This window comes from Lytechinus pictus, chromosome 3 (assembly GCF_037042905.1).
Source record: "Lytechinus pictus isolate F3 Inbred chromosome 3, Lp3.0, whole genome shotgun sequence".
NCBI classification, from domain to species: Eukaryota; Metazoa; Echinodermata; class Echinoidea; order Temnopleuroida; family Toxopneustidae; genus Lytechinus; species Lytechinus pictus.
In genome coordinates this window covers 53,767,086-53,792,227 of record NC_087247.1, presented here as the reverse complement: position 1 = coordinate 53,792,227, position 25,142 = coordinate 53,767,086, and the positions used below count along the sequence as shown (strand labels likewise).

General features: G+C 40.4%; 1 protein-coding gene across 1 annotated transcript; it reads left to right on the top strand.

Annotated features, from left to right (window-relative positions):
• The first annotated feature begins 1,974 nt into the window (after nt 1-1,974).
• On the top strand, nt 1,975-13,853 carry LOC129255497 (large neutral amino acids transporter small subunit 1-like). Its single transcript, XM_064097366.1, has 5 exons — nt 1,975-3,613; nt 4,171-5,201; nt 5,309-6,144; nt 8,234-8,411; nt 10,104-13,853. Exons 3-5 carry the CDS (start codon nt 6,013-6,015, stop codon nt 10,196-10,198), a joined length of 405 nt encoding a protein of 134 aa, XP_063953436.1. The 5' UTR covers nt 1,975-3,613; nt 4,171-5,201; nt 5,309-6,012; the 3' UTR covers nt 10,199-13,853.
• Nucleotides 13,854-25,142: the final 11,289 nt, after the last annotated feature.

The following is a 25,142-nucleotide window of genomic DNA, read 5'->3' as shown; positions in this document are numbered from 1 at the left end:
TATTTAACAGTACCCAAAGTTCAACAGAACCCTTCTGATGCAGGTCTGGTAAGTCAGGATCATATTTAAAGGTACACAAAGTTCGGCAGAACCCTTCTGTTGCAGATCTGGTAAGTCAGGATCATATTTAATGGTACACAAAGTTTGGCAGAACCCTTCTGTTGGAGGTCTGGTAAGTCAGGATCATATTTAACAGTACACAAAGTTCAACAGAACCCTTCTGTTGCAGATCTGGTAAGTCAGGATCATATTTAATGGTACACAAAAGAACCCTTCTGTTACAAACTGGTAAGTCAGGATCATATTTAATGGTACACAAAAATCGGCAGAACCCTTCTGTTGCAGGTCTGGATCATATTTAATGGTACACAAAGTTCAACAGAACCCTTTTGTTGAAGGTCTGGTAAGTCAGGATCATATTTAAAGGTACACAAAGTTCGGCAGAACCCTTCTGTTGCAGATCTGGTAAGTCAGGACCATATTTAACAGTACACAAAGTTCGGCTGAACCCTTCTGTTGCAGGTCTGGTAAGTGAGGACCATATTTAATGGTACGCAAAGTTCGGCTGAACCCTTCTGTTGCAGGTCTGGTAAGTCAGGACCATATTTAATGGTACACAAAGTTCGGCAGAACCCTTCTGTTGCAGATCTGGTAAGTCAGGATCATATTCAATGGTACACAAAAATCGGCAGAACCCTTCTGTTGCAGGTCTGGATCATATTTAATGGTACACAAAGTTCAACAGAACCCTTCTGATGCAGGTCTGGTAAGTCAGGATCATATTTAACAGTACACAAAGTTCGGCAGAACCCTTCTGATGCAGGTCTGGTAAGTCAGGATCATATTTAACAGTACACAAAGTTCAACAGAACCCTTCTGATGCAGGTCTGGTAAGTCAGGATCATATTTAACAGTACACAAAGTTCGGCAGAACCCTTCTGATGCAGGTCTGGTAAGTCAGGATCATATTTAACAGTACACAAAGTTCAACAGAACCCTTCTGATGCAGGTCTGGTAAGTCAGGATCATATTTAAAGGTACACAAAGTTCGGCAGAACCCTTCTGATGCAGGTCTGGTAAGTCAGGATCATATTTAACAGTACACAAAGTTCGGCTGAACCCTTCTGTTGCAGGTCTGGTAAGTCAGGATCATATTTAACAGTACACAAAACGGGCTGAACCCTTCTGTTGCAGGTCTGGTAAGTCAGGACCATATTTAACAGTACACAAAGTTCGGCTGAACCCTTCTGTTGCAGATCTGGTAAGTCAGGATCATATTCAATGGTACACAAAAATCGGCAGAACCCTTCTGTTGCAGGTCTGGATCATATTTAATGGTACACAAAGTTCAACAGAACCCTTCTGATGCAGGTCTGGTAAGTCAGGATCATATTTAACAGTACACAAAGTTCAACAGAACCCTTCTGATGCAGGTCTGGTAAGTCAGGATCATATTTAAAGGTACACAAAGTTCGGCAGAACCCTTCTGATGCAGGTCTGGTAAGTCAGGATCATATTTAACAGTACACAAAGTTCGGCTGAACCCTTCTGTTGCAGGTCTGGTAAGTCAGGACCATATTTAATGGTACACAAAGTTCGGCTGAACCCTTCTGTTGCAGGTCTGGTAAGTCAGGACCATATTTAATGGTACACAAAGTTCGGCAGAACCCTTCTGTTGCAGATCTGGTAAGTCAGGATCATATTCAATGGTACACAAAAATCGGCAGAACCCTTCTGTTGCAGGTCTGGATCATATTTAATGGTACACAAAGTTCAACAGAACCATTCTGATGCAGGTCTGGTAAGTCAGGATCATATTTAACAGTACACAAAGTTCAACAGAACCCTTCTGTTGCAGATCTGGTAAGTCAGGATCATATTTAATTGTACACAAAAGAACCCTTCTGTTACAAACTGGTAAGTCAGGATCATATTCAATGGTACACAAAAATCGGCAAAACCCTTCTGTTGCAGGTCTGGATCATATTTAATGGTACACAAAGTTCAACAGAACCCTTTTGTTGCAGGTCTGGTAAGTCAGGATCATATTTAAAGGTACACAAAGTTCGGCAGAACCCTTCTGTTGCAGATCTGGTAAGTCAGGATCATATTTAATGGTACACAAAAGAACCCTTCTGTTGCAGGTCTGGTAAGTCAGGATCATATTTAATGGTACACAAAGTTCGGCAGAACCCTTCTGTTGCAGGTCTGGTAAGTCAGGATCATATTTAATGGTACACTAAGTTCAACAGAACCCTTCTGTTGCAGGTCTGGTAAGTCAGGATCATATTTAATGGTACACAAAGTTCAGCAGAACCCCCTTCTGTTGCAGGTCTGGTAAGTCAGGATCATATTTAATGGTACACAAAGTTCAACAGAACCCTTCTGTTGCAGGTATGGTAAGTCAGGATCATATTTAAAGGTACAAAAAGTTCGGCAGAACCCTTCTGTTGCAGATCTGGTAAGTCAGGATCATATTTAATGGTACACAAAGTTCGGCTGAACCCTTCTGTTGCAGGTCTGGTAAGTCAGGATCATATTTAATGGTACACAAAGTTCGGCAGAACCCTTCTGTTGCAGATCTGGTAAGTCAGGATCATATTTAACAGTACACAAAGTTCGGCAGAACCCTTCTGATGCAGGTCTGGTAAGTCAGGATCATATTTAATGGTACACAAAGTTCGGCAGAACCCTTCTGTTGCAGGTCTGGTAAGTCAGGATCATATTTAACAGTACACAAAGTTCGGCAGAACCCTTCTGTTGCAGGTCTGGTAAGTCAGGATCATATTTAACAGTACACGAAGTTCGGCAGAACCCTTCTGTTGCAGGTCTGGTAAGTCAGGATCATATTTAACAGTACCCAAAGTTCAACAGAACCCTTCTGATGCAGGTCTGGTAAGTCAGGATCATATTTAAAGGTACACAAAGTTCGGCAGAACCCTTCTGTTGCAGATCTGGTAAGTCAGGATCATATTTAATGGTACACAAAGTTTGGCAGAACCCTTCTGTTGGAGGTCTGGTAAGTCAGGATCATATTTAACAGTACACAAAGTTCAACAGAACCCTTCTGTTGCAGATCTGGTAAGTCAGGATCATATTTAATGGTACACAAAAGAACCCTTCTGTTACAAACTGGTAAGTCAGGATCATATTTAATGGTACACAAAAATCGGCAGAACCCTTCTGTTGCAGGTCTGGATCATATTTAATGGTACACAAAGTTCAACAGAACCCTTTTGTTGCAGGTCTGGTAAGTCAGGATCATATTTAAAGGTACACAAAGTTCGGCAGAACCCTTCTGTTGCAGATCTGGTAAGTCAGGACCATATTTAACAGTACACAAAGTTCGGCTGAACCCTTCTGTTGCAGGTCTGGTAAGTGAGGACCATATTTAATGGTACGCAAAGTTCGGCTGAACCCTTCTGTTGCAGGTCTGGTAAGTCAGGACCATATTTAATGGTACACAAAGTTCGGCAGAACCCTTCTGTTGCAGATCTGGTAAGTCAGGATCATATTCAATGGTACACAAAAATCGGCAGAACCCTTCTGTTGCAGGTCTGGATCATATTTAATGGTACACAAAGTTCAACAGAACCCTTCTGATGCAGGTCTGGTAAGTCAGGATCATATTTAACAGTACACAAAGTTCGGCAGAACCCTTCTGATGCAGGTCTGGTAAGTCAGGATCATATTTAACAGTACACAAAGTTCAACAGAACCCTTCTGATGCAGGTCTGGTAAGTCAGGATCATATTTAACAGTACACAAAGTTCAGCAGAACCCTTCTGATGCAGGTCTGGTAAGTCAGGATCATATTTAACAGTACACAAAACGGGCTGAACCCTTCTGTTGCAGGTCTGGTAAGTCAGGATCATATTTAACAGTACACAAAGTTCGGCTGAACCCTTCTGTTGCAGGCCTGGTAAGTCAGGACCATATTTAACAGTACACAAAGTTCGGTTGAACCCTTCTGTTGCAGGTCTGGTAAGTCAGGACCATATCTAATGGTACACAAAGTTCGGCAGAACCCTTCTGTTGCAGATCTGGTAAGTCAGGATCATATTCAATGGTACACAAAAATCGGCAGAACCCTTCTGTTGCAGGTCTGGATCATATTTAATGGTACACAAAGTTCAACAGAACCCTTCTGATGCAGGTCTGGTAAGTCAGGATCATATTTAACAGTACACAAAGTTCAACAGAACCCTTCTGATGCAGGTCTGGTAAGTCAGGATCATATTTAAAGGTACACAAAGTTCGGCAGAACCCTTCTGATGCAGGTCTGGTAAGTCAGGATCATATTTAACAGTACACAAAGTTCGGCTGAACCCTTCTGTTGCAGGTCTGGTAAGTCAGGACCATATTTAATGGTACACAAAGTTCGGCTGAACCCTTCTGTTGCAGGTCTGGTAAGTCAGGACCATATTTAATGGTACACAAAGTTCGGCAGAACCCTTCTGTTGCAGATCTGGTAAGTCAGGATCATATTCAATGGTACACAAAAATCGGCAGAACCCTTCTGTTGCAGGTCTGGATCATATTTAATGGTACACAAAGTTCAACAGAACCCTTCTGATGCAGGTCTGGTAAGTCAGGATCATATTTAACAGTACACAAAGTTCAACAGAACCCTTCTGATGCAGGTCTGGTAAGTCAGGATCATATTTAAAGGTACACAAAGTTCGGCAGAACCCTTCTGATGCAGGTCTGGTAAGTCAGGATCATATTTAACAGTACACAAAGTTCGGCTGAACCCTTCTGTTGCAGGTCTGGTAAGTCAGGACCATATTTAATGGTACACAAAGTTCGGCTGAACCCTTTTGTTGCAGGTCTGGTAAGTCAGGACCATATTTAATGGTACACAAAGTTCGGCAGAACCCTTCTGTTGCAGATCTGGTAAGTCAGGATCATATTCAATGGTACACAAAAATCGGCAGAACCCTTCTGTTGCAGGTCTGGATCATATTTAATGGTACACAAAGTTCAACAGAACCCTTCTGATGCAGGTCTAGTAAGTCAGGATCATATTTAATGGTACACAAAGTTCGGCAGAACCCTTCTGTTGCAGGTCTGGTAAGTCAGGATCATATTTAACAGTACACAAAGTTCAACAGAACCCTTCTGTTGGAGGTCTGGTAAGTCAGGATCATATTTAACAGTACACAAAGTTCAACAGAACCCTTCTGTTGCAGATCTGGTAAGTCAGGATCATATTTAATTGTACACAAAAGAACCCTTCTGTTACAAACTGGTAAGTCAGGATCATATTCAATGGTACACAAAAATCGGCAAAACCCTTCTGTTGCAGGTCTGGATCATATTTAATGGTACACAAAGTTCAACAGAACCCTTTTGTTGCAGGTCTGGTAAGTCAGGATCATATTTAAAGGTACACAAAGTTCGGCAGAACCCTTCTGTTGCAGATCTGGTAAGTCAGGATCATATTTAATGGTACACAAAAGAACCCTTCTGTTGCAGGTCTGGTAAGTCAGGATCATATTTAATGGTACACAAAGTTCGGCAGAACCCTTCTGTTGCAGGTCTGGTAAGTCAGGATCATATTTAATGGTACACTAAGTTCAACAGAACCCTTCTGTTGCAGGTCTGGTAAGTCAGGATCATATTTAATGGTACACAAAGTTCAGCAGAACCCCCTTCTGTTGCAGGTCTGGTAAGTCAGGATCATATTTAATGGTACACAAAGTTCAGCAGAACCCCCTTCTGTTGCAGGTCTGGTAAGTCAGGATCATATTCAATGGTACACAAAGTTCAGCAGAACCCCCTTCTGTTCAAGGTCTGGTAAGTCAGGATCATATTCGATGATACACAAAGTTCAGCAGAACCCCCTTCTGTTGCAGGTCTGGTAAGTCAGATCATATCAATGGTACACATCAGTCCATAAAAAATAGAATAAAGCATACTTATTCAAAACCAAACTCTTTATATTTGAAAATCGACTGCAGTATAGTTATTTAATCTGCTATTTATTTGCAGTTCCCTATCGCCATCATAATGTTGGTGAGTGGAGATGTGAGTAGTTTGATCAACTATACAGGGTTTTCCGGCTGGTTCTTCACCGCTTTAGCCTGTGCAGTCATCCCGTATTACAGATGGAAGTATCCTTACCTGAAACGACCCATTAAGGTAAAATAATTGTAGAAATACATTTGAGTATAGACTGATAAAAACTCTATTGGATTAGTGTGTGTGGGTTTGTTTGGATATGTTTGTGTGGGGAGGATTGTGAGTGTGTGTGTGTTGCAAGTGATTGACATTACTTTACTCCACATCCTACATCATTGATTTATGCACTTATTCAAATTTATTTTACAGTTAAATCAAATTCAGTGTTATTTCTAGTTTGCTATTTTGCGTCAATGTATTATTTTGTTATCACTAAAGGTGGATGAACATGACTTACAATAAAATAAACAAGGCAAAAGCGATTTTGTGTCTCGCCCACTATATAAATAACCAGAAATATCATGATTTGCGAGGGCACGCAACAGAATTGTATCGAAACTTCATTGTGAAATGACTGGGATGGAATAACACTTGTCATAAGAGCCTTGCACGTAAACTTTAATGTTGACCTGAAAATGACCTTACCATGTGACCTCTGACTGCAGCATAACATGTAGGTTGCCTAAGTACATCTATCATCCAAGTTTTGTTGAAAAGCGACTTACTGTTGTGGAGTTACATGTCATAAGAGAGACTTGCATGTAAACTTTAACATTGACCTGAAAATGACCTTTGACCTAACCATGTGACCTCCGACTGCAGCATCACATGCAGGTCCCCCAAGTCCATCTACCATGCAAGTTTGGTTGAAAAGTGACTTACGGTTGCGGAGTTAGGTTCATAACAGAGTCTTGTATGTAAACTTTAACGTTGACCTAAAAATTACCTTTGACCTTATCATGTGACCTCCGACTGCAGCATAACATGCAGGTCCCCCAAGTCCATCTACCATCCAAGTTTGGTTGAAAAGTGACCTACGGTTGCGGAGTTAGGTGTCATAAGAGAGTCTTGCATGTAAACTTTAACGTTGACTAGAAAATGACCTTTGACCTTACCATGTGACCTCCGACTGCAGCATAACATGCAGGTCCCCTAAGTACATCTACCATTCAAGTTTGGTTGAAAAGTGACTTACGGTTGCGGAGTTAGGTGTCATAAGAGTCTTGCATGTAAACTTTAACGTTGACCTGAAAATGACCTTTGACCTTACCATCTGACCTCCGACTGCAGCATAACATGCAGGTCCCTCAAGTCCATCTACCATCCAAGTTTGGTTGAAAAGTGACCTATGGTTGCGGAGTTAGGTGTCATAAGAGAGTCTTGCATGTAAACTTTAACGTTGACCTGAAAATGACCTTACCATGTGACCTCTGACTGCAGCATTACATGCAGGTCCCCCAAGTCCATCTACCATCCAAGTTTGGTTGAAAGGTGACTTATGGTTGTGGAGTTATGTGTCATAAGGTTTGTGACGGACGGACGACGTTATGATCCCTAAGTCTCGCCTTCACCTCTGGTGGGCGAGACAAAAATGATCTCAAAGCCCAAAATTATATCATACACATTTGCTCTCTTACAAATTATCATTCTTGGAACAAAGATCCAAGACCTAATTCGAGATATAATAATATAGAAGTTCCTATAGGCCTGATTTCATTTTTAATTCAAAAGTATGTTTGCTATTGCTTTCTCCACCCTCCCCCCCCCCTCATTCTGCTTTTCTTTATTGATCTCTTCTACATTTTATACTACTACTACTACTACGACCATTACTTCTACTACTACTACTACTTCTACTACTACTACTACTACTACTACTACTACTACTACTACTACTACTACTACTACTACTACTACTACTACTACTACTACTGCCACTGCTACTTCAACCGCTACTACCACCACTACCACTACTACTACCACCACTACCACCACTACTACTACTACTGCTACTTCTTGTTCTGTTCTTATCACTTCACAATCTGCTTGCGTTTTCTCTTATTTTATTAATACTTCTTCTACTTTACCTTTTATTATCTCCCTTGTTATCTTTTCATATTTTACATGGTAACTTTTTCTACAATTTCTTTTCCTTTCATTTTCTACTCCATCTAATTCACCCATTTGTATTTTTATTTCTTGCCTCTACTGGATATTCATAATCATACCCCTTGTGTATATTTGGGAGGTCCAATTAATATCACAATAGGTTCCTCTGGTGATACCAATTATCTTTGTATGCTGTGCATTGTTCCTGGTTGGTATGTCAATCTACAGCAGCCCTGTAGATTGTGGAATAGGTTTAGCCATTACTCTTCTCGGGATACCAGTCTACTATGTAGGCGTGGCTTGGAAGAATAAACCTCAATGGTTCATCAATGGAATGGGTAAGTAAAAGTTTAAGCCTAACTTTGTGGAGAGAGTGGGACAATGTTTGTAATGGGCTGAAAAGGGAGAAAACAAATATAAAGCAGGTATATAGATCTGGGTATTTGCAATCATCATCAATATATTTTTTGCCAATTGGTCTAATAGCCACTTTTATTACAATTCAGTCTTATAGCCAACAGGGCTAAAGGCATATGGTCTAATAACCACTTGGTCTAGTTTCATTTCATCCATGTTCCATTTGGTCTAACTGCAGTTGGTCCGCTATCACTTTGTCAAAACCCTATTTGGCCAACAGTCATTTGGTCTAAATGCCATCTGGTCTAATCGCCAATAAATCCGATCGCTATCTCAGCCAATCACCATTTCGTCTAATATTTGTTTTGTCTACTATACTGGCACTAGCTCTCTATGGTGCGTATGTGTATCGTGTATTGCAGATTTTTGGTTCCTTCACACCCCCTTACCCTCATTTTTATGTGTGAAAGTGGGTTTCCAGTAAACGTAAATGGACAAAAAGGGAAAGGAAAGGGGACAGATTGGGAAGGGGGGGGGGGGTAGCCTTAATTGCAGTATCATAATTTTTCATCATTATCTTCAATAATTTAAGGTATAATCAATAAGTCATTTTGCTCCCCTCCTCGGATAACGCAAAGTATTTGAAGATGAAATGGCTATTGGACCGATTGGATATTAGACTAAATGGCTATTGGATGATTTGGAAATTCTGATGGACAAAATGATAATTAGACGAAATGGAAATTAGGTGAATTGATAAGTACATGAAGTGTATATTGCACCAACTGAAATTAGCCGACATGGCTATTGGACTAAATGAACGTTGGACAAACTAATTAATGGACAATTTGGCAACATACAAAATGGATTTAGACAAAATTATTGTAGACAAAATAGTTGTAGATGGATGATAGACAAAATGAAGGTAGACCATGTGATGAGAAGATGGGATGGTAGTAGACGGATTGGCAATAACCCTCTTAAACAAGTTCCTCCTCGACTTATTCTTCTCCTCCATATTTTGCAATCTTCCCCAAAGGTGTTACAATCTAATTGAGAGTATCACAACTGGAATAACAACTTGAATTGTTACTAACAAAAAGTATTATATTGAATATGAAAAAAATGATTTATCCATCATCAAATATAAATGCGCACTTCATCAACTTGTTTAATAAATGTCAAGTATACCCCAAAAAAAATTTCTGAGTTGAATAGAGAAAAGTTGACCATACACAATTTCCTCCTAAACAGATGTAAAGTCCTCAAAAGTGGTGTCATTTTTAAATTCATATAACTATGAAAGGGACTTTAAGCGATTGAGATGTTTGATAATATTCAATTGTGTCTAAATGCAAATACCTCTTCTTTCTCCCTTCAATATAATAATACATTTTAAACTCTTCATTTTAAATATGAAATCACTATCAATGAAATATATTGTATTCAATGTATTATAAAAATCTATGACAATAATTGAAGTTTCAGACAAAAATATATGTAAATGATTCCCTCATTTGCAAAACCCTCATGTTCTGCATCATACTGTTTTATAAAATTAAGCCAAATTTATTTGATAAGTGATTAATGATAAAGGTGTTAGTGGTATTTGCTCAGATTTCTCTATTATGTTCAAGTCATTTTTTTATCTTTTGAATGTGTTTATTCTCCAGATAACCTGACAGTTTTCTTGCAGCAGATGTTGATGGTTGTTCCACAAGACGATAATGATGAGATCAAGGAAAAAATTCAGTTTAAGGCTAAATAAAAACAAACTCAAACAACTGTTTCAGAGACGAAAGTTTGGAGATTTAACCAGTGTTAAAGTATTAACATTTTATAAATAGAATATACATGCTGTGATTTTCCATGCTTAACCAATACCCACTTTCTCAATTTTTCATTTCACTGATTTTATTTTTCAAACAGATTATTGTTCATCATTTAAATAGTATAAATGCATAATTTGATAAAAATTTATCCCCTGTAAATGTTTAGAAGATTATAACAGGATAAAGTATTCATTGAATAAGGAAGTTCTTACAGCAGTTTCTAAAGTTATGCTTGATGTAATTATTGATTGGAATATGAAGGATAAAAATATTAAAAAAAATAAATAAAAAAGATTTTCTTGACTATTACGAAAAATTCAAACTTACTTCATCCACTTACTTCATTGTAACAATTATTATACTTAACACTAAACTAGGTCAACACCCAACACATCCATATCAATACTTTAGCAAATAGGGGAGGTTAGAAGACAAGGTTACTAGCTTGTGTAGCTTGGCTCTTAGCTGACCAGGCTCCCTTTGGGGATGACAACCCTCACTTGCATCCGAACAGGCTGTGAAGGGGTAAACCCTGTTTAAGTCACACGAACAAGTGGCTTCGGCCCCTGATTATAAATGGTTTGGGTTGACTGCCCATTCTATCTAATTATGATTGTCACATTATTTAATTATGGTTTAGTATGAGGCAGTCATGGGCCACTTTTCATTATATTATGATGGCAACATCAGGCCCAAAGAACAATCTAAAAAAAATGAACTAAGAAATAATGCAGTTGGAAAACACTCCGTCCATCGGAAAGGACGCAATTGTTGGTCCCGTGTATAGGAGAGTCCCAACCTATGCACGTTAAAACCAATACACTATTCATCAAAGAGTAGGGTGTTCACCCAGTGTATTGCACTTGCCGGTCCCGGCAAAAATTCAGGTCAAGTACCCGATGCGTTTATGCCCGGAGGGCCCTGCAACGTATACATCCAGATCCAGATTGGGAAACATAATTGCCTTGCAATATTCAAATTCAAGAGTCATAAATATCTTTAAAAAACAGCTGACTGAAACATATTACCTCTTGTCTTGTAAATTGTATTGTAAAGAATTTGTGATGGATAAAATCAAGCAAATGATCACTTGGGCAGGTTGTAGGATGTATGTAAAACAAAATCATTTATTGAACATGAAGATGTTAAAATGTTATGAGAAGTGATATTGGTATAACAATCCTTCTATTTCACAGTACTTATAAAACCAAGATTTTTAAAACATAAGTATATAACATCTTTTTAACAATGAATTCTGAATATTTTTTCATCATGCTCATAAAAAAAAATCATTATAAAATATGTGCACCATCTCTACTCTTTCTTTTATAGTGGCTCTGTGGTAGAGCATCTGCCTCATAAATGGGAGGTCATGGGTTCAATCACTGCCTGTATCATACCAAAGACTTTATAAATGGGATTTTCTGCCTTCTTGTCAGGCGCTACACATGTTAGAAAGGAGAAGGGAAATGAGAGCTTAAGTGGTTACCCTGAGTAAATAAAACTTATTATCATTATTCCTTCCATAGCATTATCTATCAATATCTAACTTTAATTGACTGTGTCAACTCAACTGGAATGATTTGCAATGTACAATTTGACTTACTGCATCCATATCTGTATTCAGAAAAGCATTAACCCCCCCCTTTTTTTAAGGGTGGGGAGTTGTACCTTTGATATTATATAATTGAACACAATTATTATTATAATTCATGAAAAATAATAATATCTTTAGTTGGCTTCAAAATTAGTGCATATGTACAAGGAAAGATTTAGTCTTTGAAATATCAGAAACTTTGTAAAATAAAGAATAGAATTAAATCATCAAATGTGATTTTTTTTTTCAGTGCTCTTTTTTACCTTGACATGAATGCCGCAAATGTATAATTATTTAGTTGTGTTTTTTGTTATCTATGCTCTATCACGTCAAGTTAAAATCACTCCTACAATTCATATCAATTATTTTTACAGAGCACTGGTCACAAAAAAAGATAATTGCTTGTGTATGTGACAGATATTAAATACAGTTGGAATCTTGAGCTGGATTCATAATCAAAATAACTGATTCAGTTGCAATGGTTTAGGTCAGACAAGAATGGTCTCAAAGCTTTATAAGCAAAGTCATAACATATTAGTAAAGATATCTACGTTATGACTATAAGGGTACCACATTTCCTTTAAAAATTCTCTTGGCAGGACATGCATAGCCTCCATGTGTTGCATGCAGGTAGACATGCTGGATGCTCTCAGGTACGAAATATGACAAACATCAGTTGAGAACCAGAAGGGCATTATTGCAGCTGAAAGATATTCTGTTGAGAAACACAAGTGCAGTATTGCTGTACAAAGTCCATGGAAAGAGCGCACTTCTGGTTCTCAACAGAACATCTTTGATCTGCAATAGTACCCTTTTGGTTCTCAGCTGAAGATATGACCTCCAATTAATCTAAAAAGTACAGGTAGTTATACAGTAGAAAGAGATATGGTACACGTCTTATTCTCTCGTAAGATAATTTTATCCACTTCGACAGGTTGATTTACCTTAACCATAAGGGATTTGTTTTACTATCGCATGGGGAGAAGTCATGATCATGAAAATTTTCAGGAGTATCAACGGATATACAACTGACTTCAGTCCATGATTGTTGATGGGAGAAGGCTGAGGTCATTAAGTATGTATTGAATGGCCGAGTTCATCAACCGAGTGACTGTTGTGGTAGAGCTCATTTATCACCTGATGTATCCTTGCTTGGTGGAAGGCTAAGGTCATTGAGTATGTATTGAATGGCTGAGTTCATCAACTGAGTGACCGGTAAGGACGGTGGAGCTCATTTATCAACTGATGTAAAACTGACTTCAGTCCTTGCTTGGTGGAAGGCTAAGGTCATTGAGTATGTATTGAATGGCTGAGTTCATCAACTGAGTGACCGGTAAGGACGGTGGAGCTCATTTATCAACTGATGTAAAACTGACTTCAGTCCTTGCTTGGTGGAAGGCTAAGGTCATTGAGTATGTATTGAATGGCTGAGTTCATCAACTGAGTGACCGGTAAGGGCGGTGGAGCTCATTTATCAACTGATGTAAAACTGACTTCAGTCCTTAATGTAACACTGAGTTAATTCAGTGAGTATTGAGTGGTATATGACTTAGCTCATCGATTAAGTGTTGATTGGTGTACAGCTGATGTATCAGTCTTCATCACCTCTCTAAGGGCCATTGTAGCGTAGCAAGAACTAGGGAGGGAGAACTCTACTTTCAATGCCAAATGCACCCCATCTGAAATGTAAAAAATAATTGCTAACATTATAAAGACTGATTTATTTAATAAGAAATGAAAGTACACTTGACATACACATGAGAGATGTACTCCAATGAAAATGGATAACACAGAATTGATGAGACTAGTCATAATCCTACGATGAATATTTTGATTTATATCAATCGGAATGTTCAAAAAGAGAAGCTAATGAAACTATTGCAATAATCATGTTCTATATAGTTATAATGATGTGTGAAAAGGGTTTAACGAGAGCCTAACTTACATACAGCAAATACTGTATTTCAATAAATTCAATGGCACAATAAAAACGACATGCTATGAAGATTGGCCTGACTATTTATTTTGTGTGTGAAAAAAAAATTCAGTGTTAATTTTTAGCTCCATGGGCAACTGATTAGAAAGTAGTGGAAAGAAATTTTTTTGAAGATCTTGATAACATTGACTGGTTCATTTAGTGTGAAAGTTTAATGAAGATGATAATGATGAAAAATAATGATGGTATGAATGAATAGTTATTGAATATTCATAATATCAACAATAATAAAAATTGTGACATTGATAGTCACATCACTACCAACAATGATAATAATATAAAAACAGTTTAATTTTTTCCCTACATTGCTATCAACCCACCAGAACACATTCATACCTGACACTTCTGGTTCTTGCTTCTTCTCCAATTTCTCTAGATCGGTCAAAACAAGTGGAAGTTTAGCATCGCTATAATTGTAAGTCTCCCTGCAAATTACAGAAAAAAATGAATTCAAAATTAAATAAAAGCACGGTGCTACATAACTTTTTAGAAGCACTTGCCCAGTCAGGCAAGTAAATTTTTAAATAGTTGGAATATACTTGCCCAAAATCTATTTCACTTGCCCCAAAAAATCATTAAAAAGAGTTTTATCTCTCCAAAAAAAAAGTTTTGTGGTTTTATAAACCATTGACCTTTTTCTCTCTTTTGACATGAACTGATCTACTTTGTTATTGCATTTCTTTTTCCAAAGTGATTTTATCTTGCCAGCTATGACCAAAATTAGGATCATAACGACCCTAATTTTGGTCATTCTAGTATGAGAATTTTGCTTGGCCAATTCAGGCAAGTAGTTTTGGTCTTTACTTCAAAACACTTGCCCCATTTTAACTTTTACTTGCCCCGGACAAAAGGGCAAGTGCTTATGTAGTACCCTTATAAAAGTTAGTAGGGTATTTTTATTTATCATATCATTTATTTTGTACTACTTTGTACTTCCTAGAGCTAAGAAACAGAAATTAAATTTTTTTCATGATCACTATGCAATTTTCATTATATATTCAAACTTATCTGTAGATTACTCAGCAGAGGTAGATTGTGAAGTACATAAGCAAACATAATAGTCTGCCTAATCAAGAACATATGGAAATTACTTCAAACAATATGCAATCATTTGCTCCTTGATTGTTTGTTGTGATGGTAATATTCCTTAATGAGGTCACAATAAATCTTGCTGGAGCAAGATCTAAATGCTTTTGCTCAGTTTACATACGCATTAAAACAAGCATAATCGTCTCAATTGACTATTTTTTTAATATCAAAATAAAAATATCAAAAATCAAAATTCTTCTTCTACAGACAAATGGATTATCAGTTTCTTCAATCCCTATGTGGAATATAAAGCATATAACCACCTCTCGATTTCAGGTGATGAGACACTCTATCACTTCCTCAGCAAGCTGGATGTTCTTGTTATCTTTCTTCTGCTTCGCTTTGGTGAGATAACTACATCAGCTTGCCTTGAAAGTGATAGTTTGCCCATTACCTTCACCGATGGTGATTATTTGCTTAATAACATGACATGCTACTTTTTCGCTATGGTAATTATAATATACATGTAATAACTCAAAAGCCTGATCATCATGTAGAAAAATAGTACAATATTTTATCAAGTGTCATATGAAGTAAGCAAATAAAAGTTGAAAGGCTGTGTTACTGCTACTCTTCATCAGGTAATGGATAGCCCTGGGTGCAATGTGCATGCATCTTACATAGTCACAGTAAACACTTCATTTAACTTTTTATGAACATTGCGCGAATACCATTGATAACAGAACTCAAAATACAAGGAAGAAACAGGATTACAATCCTATTTATCTAAATTCAAATAAACAAGATGTATTAGACTATTATATTAAAGACATTACATCTCTTCTCTGTTTATTTTGAAATAAAGTGTGTTGAAGATGTTCTCAATGGAAAAACATGATTCCTTGGTGTCCTCTCATAGTTGAAAAACGTTAGGCCTATGTATCCATTGTGTACTCTGTGCATACATGTTTTATACGCTCTATAGAGTGAGTCAGAAAAAATGTCCCACTTTTGTAAAGTTGAATTGTTTAATATATGAATATTTAATCATTAGTTTCATGATATGTCTTGATAGAGGTATCCTCCAAGTACATTTAGGTACCATTTTCATTTGATCCCGTGCACGCATGACTGAACATCAGACAACAATCTTTAGAAGACTGTCAGATCTCACTTGCGCCAAGTTACTGGGTGATGAATAAAACAGTGCTTTAGACAAAGACAGTCAAACAGACTGGCATGCTCACACACACACACAACACACATGGTAATAACTGGTTCATAATTTTCTCTTTTCTGATTAAGCATTGATTTTTAGCAAGATCGCTGAATGTTCAAGTGGCAATTCCTGACAATCTTTCCCCTTAAAACACATTCACTACCACCATCATATCATCATCATCATCCTCATTGTCATCATCTTAATTGTTTGTGTTTTTATTCACCGACATTTGCAGTAATTGTGTGCTTGTGTGTCTGTGTCTGTGTGTGTGGGTGTGCTTGTGTGTGCATGTTTGAGTGGGTCTGCCAGTGCGTGTGCATGTGTGTGTGTGTTAGGGTGTGCATTTGTGTGTGTGTTTGTGTGTGTTTCAGTCTGTCGGACTGTCTTTGTTCAAAAGAGTGTTTTATTCCCCACCCTGTAACTTGGCGCAAGTGAGATCTGACAGTCTCCTAAAGATTGTCCGCTGTTCAGTCATGCATGCAGGGGATCAAATGAAAAAGGTACCTGAATGTACTGGGAGGATACCTCTATCAAGACATATCATGAAACTAATGATTAAATATTCATATTTTAAACAATTCAACTTTACAAAAGTGGGACATTTTTTCTGACTCACTCTGTATATCCATCGAGCATCCGTCCACTGTGATTTAATTGTTCGCCCATTTTGTCCATTGTCTGGAGCAGATGAAAACGGATGGAGTTACCCAAAAATTTTGCTTGTCCACTGTGTCTGTTATGAATACTTTTCGTGTCCAATGGCAAGTGGGACCAGGCCTAGTCATACTTCTAATAAAATCTAAGAAATCAACAACATCCCCAAATTTCTTGTTAAGTGTTGAAAAAAATGAAACAAGACTGCTGTTTGATGCATCTTTAACTCTTAATTGGATATCATAATCGATTGGATTATTTCATTCAAGAGAGCCTTGCCATGATGCTTCCGGGGGGGGGGGGGGGGGGGCACTTACATTGACGAGTGGATACCATGCGCTTAAAAAAAAAACACGTAAAAAGGATGTCTTTTTCAAGATAGGGCACGTTATGTACGTAACGTAATAAGGGTGTCAAAAACACTAAAATTATGAAAATACTTACCATGATTTTCTTATTTATGAGATAACTGGATATATACTCATTTGATTTGCTAGTTCATTACGATTAACTTGCACGCCGAATTAAAGTACACAATTTTCCTGCGCACTCGCTGCATCTCCCTATGAATGCACTATCCCAAGATCATCGCGTAATTTGGCGTCCATTTCCTGTCATGAGCCTGCACGCAAGACATGTTGCCACGCAAGGCGAGGGGTAGGTGGGAGGGTTCAAATGAGTATATCCAGTTATCTCGTAAATAAGAAAATCATGGTAAGTATTTTCATAATTTACTATCAACAACTGGGATATACTCATTTGATTTGCTAGACCAACACGGATTCAACGTGAAGGGAGGCATGTCTAGACTAAGAAAGTGCATACAAAATAGGGAGATGAAGACACGAAGGCCGCTGCCTTAAGGACAGAGGAGGCAAATAAGGCCTCATGTGAAGTAAAGTCCTTAAGTACCCGGAAGTGAGGAATTAGGAGAAAGCCAAAAGGCCGTCCTCAAGATGTCGTCTATGACGATTCCATTGAAAAGAGCCCAAGAAGAAGGGATACTTTAGTATCATGGGCCCTCGGCCTAGTGTCAGAAGGAGAACATCATCACCAACTGACTTGATCGTTTCAACAATCCAGCATGAAATGATGTCTCGAGAAGCTGCCGCAAACGGCTCGCGCGACAATACAACCAACTGAACAGAGTTGGGAATTGTCTGAAGAATGGCAAACAAAGACAAGGGTTAGCAGTCACGACTAATCTACGCCAATCCCGACAAATGTCCGGGAGCGATGCATAAGTATGCAAAGCTACGTACTGTAAATGGTTACAGATAAACGGATACAAGAGGGATCTCAACTGATAGACAGACGAAAGATACCCTGAATACCGACCCACGAGGGAGTTAGTCAAGCGTCAAGATCAACCGACAAGCGCCATGACGGACTAAACCATACAAGCTCAACGTTTGAGAAGAAACTCAAGAGTTTGTAAGATTCGGATTGAAGGTATTAATCATCCGTAACCGGAGGGATGATAATCGCTGATGATCAATAAATGATCCGACTTTGTTGAAAAAATCGACAAGAATCGTGATCGGCAGACTGAAACTTGTACGGTTCAGTAAGTGATCAATCAATCAATCCGAGAAGGCAAAAGCGGGGCTAATAAAAGCCACGGTCGGGTCACCGGCTTAACAAAATTAAGCCAAGCCGCAACAATTGCAAACGTAAGGAATGCGAGATATCTCAGAAGCCCTCGCGTGGGGGAAAGCGCCCAGAAGTCGATCTCTGTCTCAAATGCGTGAGGGCAGAACATCTGAGGAATTCTGATAGAGAACTGTGGCAGGACGTTTCCAGCAGGACATTGAACGGCAGAGAGTAAGGTTGAAGTAAACCACTCGAAAGGCAGTCAATGTGTCGAGAAAAACGACTGAGTGCCATCCTGTTAATAAAGAAACTGCCACGGACCTGCTGTTTATGTGGAATAGAACAGTCTGGTCAAACAGCTCAACTGGGCGTGTCGGAGAAAAAACGCGGCTCGCATCACGACCAGTGGCGTAACAGGCCTGGCGGATTTCACCGGGAAAATTAAAAAAACAGGAAAAAAAAAAGGGAGGGAGAAAGAAAGAAAGAAAGAAAGAAAGAAAGGGAAAGGGGAAGAAAAGGAAAAGAGGAAAAGGAAAGGAGGAAAAGGAAGGGGAAAAGGGAAAAGAAAACAAAGATTTTTTTCTTTAATGGAAAAGAAAGGAAAGCGGGAAAAGGAACGAAAGAACATATCATTCCGAAATAGGCCTATGTAATGCAATAGCATGATGGAAAATATATGAAAAGATGACATCATGGCAAACAATAGCGGAAAATGAAGGTATAATAGAATTGAATTAGTCAAAAGCTAAATAGTAAAACAAAGAAAAGGGACAAGAAAAAAAAACAACTTAATAACATGACCGGGCTGCCGAGGATAGAAAATAAAGAGCGGATAGAAAGATGGACTGCATACAACATTGTGCTATAAGCTTGCTAAATTTATGCAAATAAGCTATTAGTACCGGGGCTTTGCCCCAGACCCCACGCAGTAAGGGCTCTTAATTCATCTATAACCTTCAAATGACTCTATAACGCCCCCCTGTAGGGACCCTTCCTACATTAAGCTTTACGTTCAATCACTGGCGTACAGGCCCGGGGGGGGGGGGGTCTTGGTTCCACACCCAAGAGGAAATAAAAGAAATTATAGGAGACAACGTATAATGAAATGAATGGAAACAATGAAATGTGTTATTTGCTAAATATAATGGAAAAATCTATCACATATTTAGAATTTAATTTCAATAGGCATTTTTTTCCAGCTCGCTTTGCTCGCTGGCGACTTTTTACAAATTTTCCAACATTGCTATGTTTTGCCCCCTCAAAATATTTGGTTGAACTGGATTGAATAAATGTGTTGTGTAAAAGCTATATTCTGTATATACCCGCGATTTGATTAAAAATAGCGGCAATCTGCGAGGTTTAAATGGCTTTGATATCAAGAAGTTCGGGAGCTCAAGCCGGACCCCAACCGCATAGCACTGCCGTATATGAGTATAGAAGGGTTGGGCCATATGGTCCCCAAAAGTTCTACAACCAAAAAAAGGAAGAAAGAAAAGCAAAGGAAAAGTGTAGGATAGGATTTGATTTACTGAATATAATGTCAAAAAAATTCTCAAAGTTAGAAAAGGTGATTTTTTTCTCGCTCGCTCGGGACTTATATTAAGAAGCTTTTTAGCACATGCGCCATACTGCGCCTCTCGTATTTTTTACTCTTCACGCTACTGCCGCAAAGAATCATGTTCACAGTGGCATACAGACCACAAAAAAGGAATGGAAAGAGAGAAGAGCGAAATTTATTATTCTCTGGATATCATGTCAAAATCTATCCAAAAATTGGATTTTTGTATTAAAAATGTCAAAATTTTGCTCGCTCGCAACTTAAAAAACAAATATTAATTCTGCCTGATACGCAATATCTGGCGCTCTCAAATGGTCGCCTCATTACACCATTACGCCTGTTCATACCATGATATGACCAGGAAATTTTTGGCTCTTGCCCCCCCTGGCCACCGAACCCTGTTACGCCGCTGATCACGACATAACATGTGTGATAGACCGAGCGGTCGAGAGAGGACCCCGGATCCCATCTCTCCCGTACTAAATAAAGCACCCGCCCGAGGGTGCAGCGCCTGCGGCGGGAGAAGTGGGAGGTGGCTTGACTGAAGCCACCATCGGCGTGAGGGCCCATAAGGCTAGGCTGCGATGGATGTCCGCTGAGCGGAGCAATCCCTAGCCGCAGCAAGCGTACGCCAGAGGTGAGCTGGCGAAAAAATGCCTCTGTCCTGATCTCACGTGTAAACGACAATCAAGAGATGTCGGTCAAGAAGATGCTCTGAACCAACAGACATCGCCAAACATGATACCTCCACAGTTACGTTCCCGACAGAATCGAGGGGGTTAACAACGGCCCTGTCCTATTAAGGTTAGGGACGAAAACTGGCTAAGAGTGTCTAAGTCCTCGCTTGAAGAAACAAGCGGAGGAGTATGGCGACTTGAGCAAAATAAACACCAATATTTCCCTCAGTCTGCGATGAGAACCAGTTTACGAAAACAGCCACAAGGCATGGTTTCTCTGGTGATCGCAAGGGCAAGCACCGCCGGCGCCGGTTGCGAAAGCATGGAACAGTCCGATATCGGTAAGACAAGGAGTTCTAAAAACTGCGGGGGGCGGCAAAACTGACGCCCTAAGCAGCAGGGATGAGAGTCTAAGCTTAAAAAAAGAAGAGCTCCAGTGAAGTAAATCACTTTCATGGAGGGACTCATCCACATTCGGAGATAGAGGATCGCAGTGATCGTGGGTAGACAGACATAAGCATACATACGCATACATACACACATATATAAATATATATCCATATATATATATACATATGCATGCACGATCACATCATCCTCGGTCGTGCAGTGACCATGGCCACAAACATAGCATGGAAAGAGGATGAAAGCAGCCTGCGAGGCGACTCAAGTGTGCAAAGTGCAAAAGCATCTAAATAAGAAGACAACTCGACAAAAGGGCACGGTAAATACATCGACCGTAACCCACTCCACCCAAGGAGGAAGCGGCGGAGACGCCCCCAAGCTTGACCCACATAGAGGGCAGTCTATCAGATAGACTGTTTGAGCTCGACCGATGGCCTGGCGGCGGACAGTTTGGTGTGAACTCGCCGACCCGGCATGGTGGGTGCGCCCAGGAAGTAGGCATAGAAATGCCGACAGAAAAAGCCTGGGGCTTGAAACAAGCCTGAACGCACGTACACAGCCGACAATCTAATGAGATATGCGGCTGTTTCTTTCCTCCGAGGTGATGCTTACCCGACCGCGAAGACTCGGGGAACAAGCTGTGAATGTCAACAAGAGGGGTATCTAGCATATAAATAGCCGATTCCCTCCGGGTGTTCGGTGCGGGTGCTGCCGGCGGGGTCCGGGTGGGACGACAGACGATGGCAGCTCGGGCAGGGTTTGCGCGAGCTGCCCGAAAAAGAGACAAACAGGTTACTCATAACCATAACGCACCGGGTGGTGAAGGCATAGCGATTACTAAGTATAGGAGAACTATTAATCGCCGTGACATTCAGATCCGATATTCATGGTCATAAGCTCGGCAGAGCTACGAGATAGTGAGTCATACCGCTGAGCGGTAATGGTGCTAATATCAGAGTCGCCCTCTCTACAGCGGCGATCGCTGGAGAACGGGTGTCTGTACTAGCCCTGACTCTAACCTTACAAGGAAGAGTAGGAGTTAAAAGTAAAGACAGGGCACCCTTACTTTCATATAGAAAGTGAGGTTCAGGCCAAAAGCTGACGATCCCGATGCCTGGCCGGACGGTCCGCGGGCGTGATAGGTTGCCCTCTCAAAAACAGCCGAACATTCTCACGAGAGATGGAAGGCATGCGGTATGGAAGAAATTCTTACCTCCAATCTACAGGCCCACCTAGGGGGTAGAATGGAGAGAGCCGTCGCCGTAAGCGATGCCCGGTCAAACTCTGAAGCTTGACGTAGAGGGCGAATTCCGAATTCGGGAGTACCTGCATATTAATGGGGGAAACCCATGCAGTTCGGCTCCCCGGAGTGCGGGCTGGCGGGAGAAATCTCAATCCGCTCAATGCCCGACATCGGCAATAAGACCGACAGAAAGCAGCAAAGCGGCTGCAGCGTCCAACCAGCCACTTTCGGGGGCTTGCCGACTTGCTGGGTGAGACCCATACGTCAGCGGCGCCTGTACATATCGAGAAATCACCCGTGCGGGTGAAAGGGCCGGCGGCGTAGCGGCGGTCTATAATGATGGAGAACACGAGGGTAAGAACCCGTAATGCTCGGGGACGTATTGATGCAACCCGTATGTCGGAAGCACCTGCATCCAAATGGGGGTCACTGTGTAGGTGAGCAGCGTTTCAATAAAATCCCGGCATGAGAGGGCAGGTGACTGCTTGAACTGCACGGTGCTTAGCACGGCGGCTGAAACTGACACGAAGCGTGGGGGGAATTACCCGCAATGCTCGTGGGCATGTGAAGCAACATGAGAGTTGCGACGCCTGACCCACAATTATCGGGAGTCTGGTGACATAATGGGGGGCGACGCCCGTATGTCGATAACACCTGTGTATTAGCAGGGATTTCCCTTGCAGGTGCGTGAGCCGGCGAATCATGAAATTGCCGGTGACTCTCCGAGGTGTGAGATGGCGAATGTCTGCTTGACCTGCCCGGTGCTCGACACGGCGGTTTTAGCTGATGCTCGAGGGCCTTCTGTTGTAACATGAAGTTACGACGCCTGGCCATCGGCACAAGAATCAGAAAGAAAGGTCTGCCCGCGAAGCAGGATTAGCGACCTCGAACTTCTTCTTCCTCTTCTATGCAGCCCCCGCCGGGGGGCAGAAGAGGGCACAAGAGACAGGGGGGACGTGATATCTCGCATGAGAAAAGTCACCCAAATCTGATCAAGCCGTTCAGGCACATGAACGCAATTCCATGGTTCCACCTTTAAGGGCACGTGGACACGATTCCACGGTTCCACCCTGATCAGATAATCGTGAGATTGACGGGGTCGAGCTCACGTGTCTCTAGGGGCTGGTAGCCCTTTGCTAATGCTCCCTGACGGAGACTGACAAAGCATCGAGCCTAGTCTGTGCCGGGAAGAGTCCCACGCTCTTACTTGTCAGACCCTATAGCCGGTGGGTCAAGCAGCCCTGGAGGAGTGAGGTTTTTAGTCCGGGGGCTGGGGGAGTTTATTCAGCTGATCGGGTACATAAGGTTTGATGGTCCCAACATGTTGGCATGATATCAGTGGTCAAGACCCCATTTTTGTCAGCCATCTTGGATTTTTCATGAAAATCAATTATTTTCATATTTTTGCTAAAACAATGGAAAAATATTAGATTAAATTCACATTTCACAATGATTAAGACAGTAGAAATCGATTGCAATCGTTTCTGGACAGTCCGGTTAATATATTTTTTTTAAATATAAGAATTTATGACAAAATTTCCATGTTTTTAGGCAAAAATTTGCATGTGCATTGATATATTTCTGTTTTGTCATTAATAGCAACAATTAATGAAAAATATCAGCATTCAACACGAAAGAGAATATATTAGTAAGCTTTCGATTGTCTGCGACTGCAACGTAGTCCTAGTTCACCGGAAGTGGTGACACTGCTCGTTCAGTATCACGTTCGTACATTGATGAAAACAGTTTCGATTTAAGTCGACGTACCCGTACCAGGCCATAGCATATACCAGCGTGATAGCGAGCCGGCCGTGGGCCGATGCTCGGCCGGAAAATCGGGCGTAGCATCACGCTACGAACCAGTGGGGCGACTGTGGGTGCAACATTTGCACTCTTGCGCAAAAAGCCGAAAAAAACAGTTTAGTTTGGAAATAGAACATCAATTACCTATCGGATATGTAGTGTCTGAAAACAGGACACACTAAATGTAATGGAAAAGCTGGTAACAAGCAGTAATTTGCAGTTTACCAACCCTGCTGAATCAACGAAACTCGAATGTTGATGCGGCTTCATTCAGTTTTGCTAAGCTTGGATGACGTCATCATGTACGAACTAGCGCTCGTTCGAGCACTATGACACCAAACGTCAAAACCCTCAAATACGAGTCACAGATTTGGGCAGTGAACGAGAAGGCTCGTTGCAGATTACTTCGCGCATGCGCAGCGCTCCCAAAATTCCTTAATCTCGTACGTCCACATGGCTCGTCTCAGAAAACGAAAGGTCTCTATTAACGAGAATATTGATATGCTTCATGACAGTATTAATAATACCTCCAAATGTATTCCCCGATATTGCGATAAAATGACACCAAAAAGCAACCTCCGTCACTAGTCACACTAGTGATACCGACTTCAATGCGCTCGCTAGCTTGCCTTTCAAAATAGTACAAGACTCAATAGGTCTTGCCTCGCCTTTGTTGGTGTGACTAGCACGCATAAATGCATGTAATGAGCGTCGCGATAGAAAAGTGTATATTACATATATGGGTATGAGGGCAAAAGACGTTTTTTTTCATATTTAAACAACTTTTATGTTAATGAAACCTCTTGAAAAAGTTAGAGGGATCGCTCTGCATGTCGCAAGCAATTACATTCGGACACCTTAAAACATAGTCCCACAAGAGCCTGTCGAAGGTACCCCAACCTTATCCGAAGCTTGACTGTCAAAATATCTTGCCTTTTGGAGCCCTCAATGTGGCAAAATGATGCTTCGGTTAGGTAAAAAAACAACTTTTATTTTCTTGAAATCACTTGCAGACGAAAGAGTAGGCTTTTCTCTATCAGCTACATTTAAATAAGTGAGGGCACAACAAAGTCTACCCTCTCAGGGGACTGCCCTAAGTCACC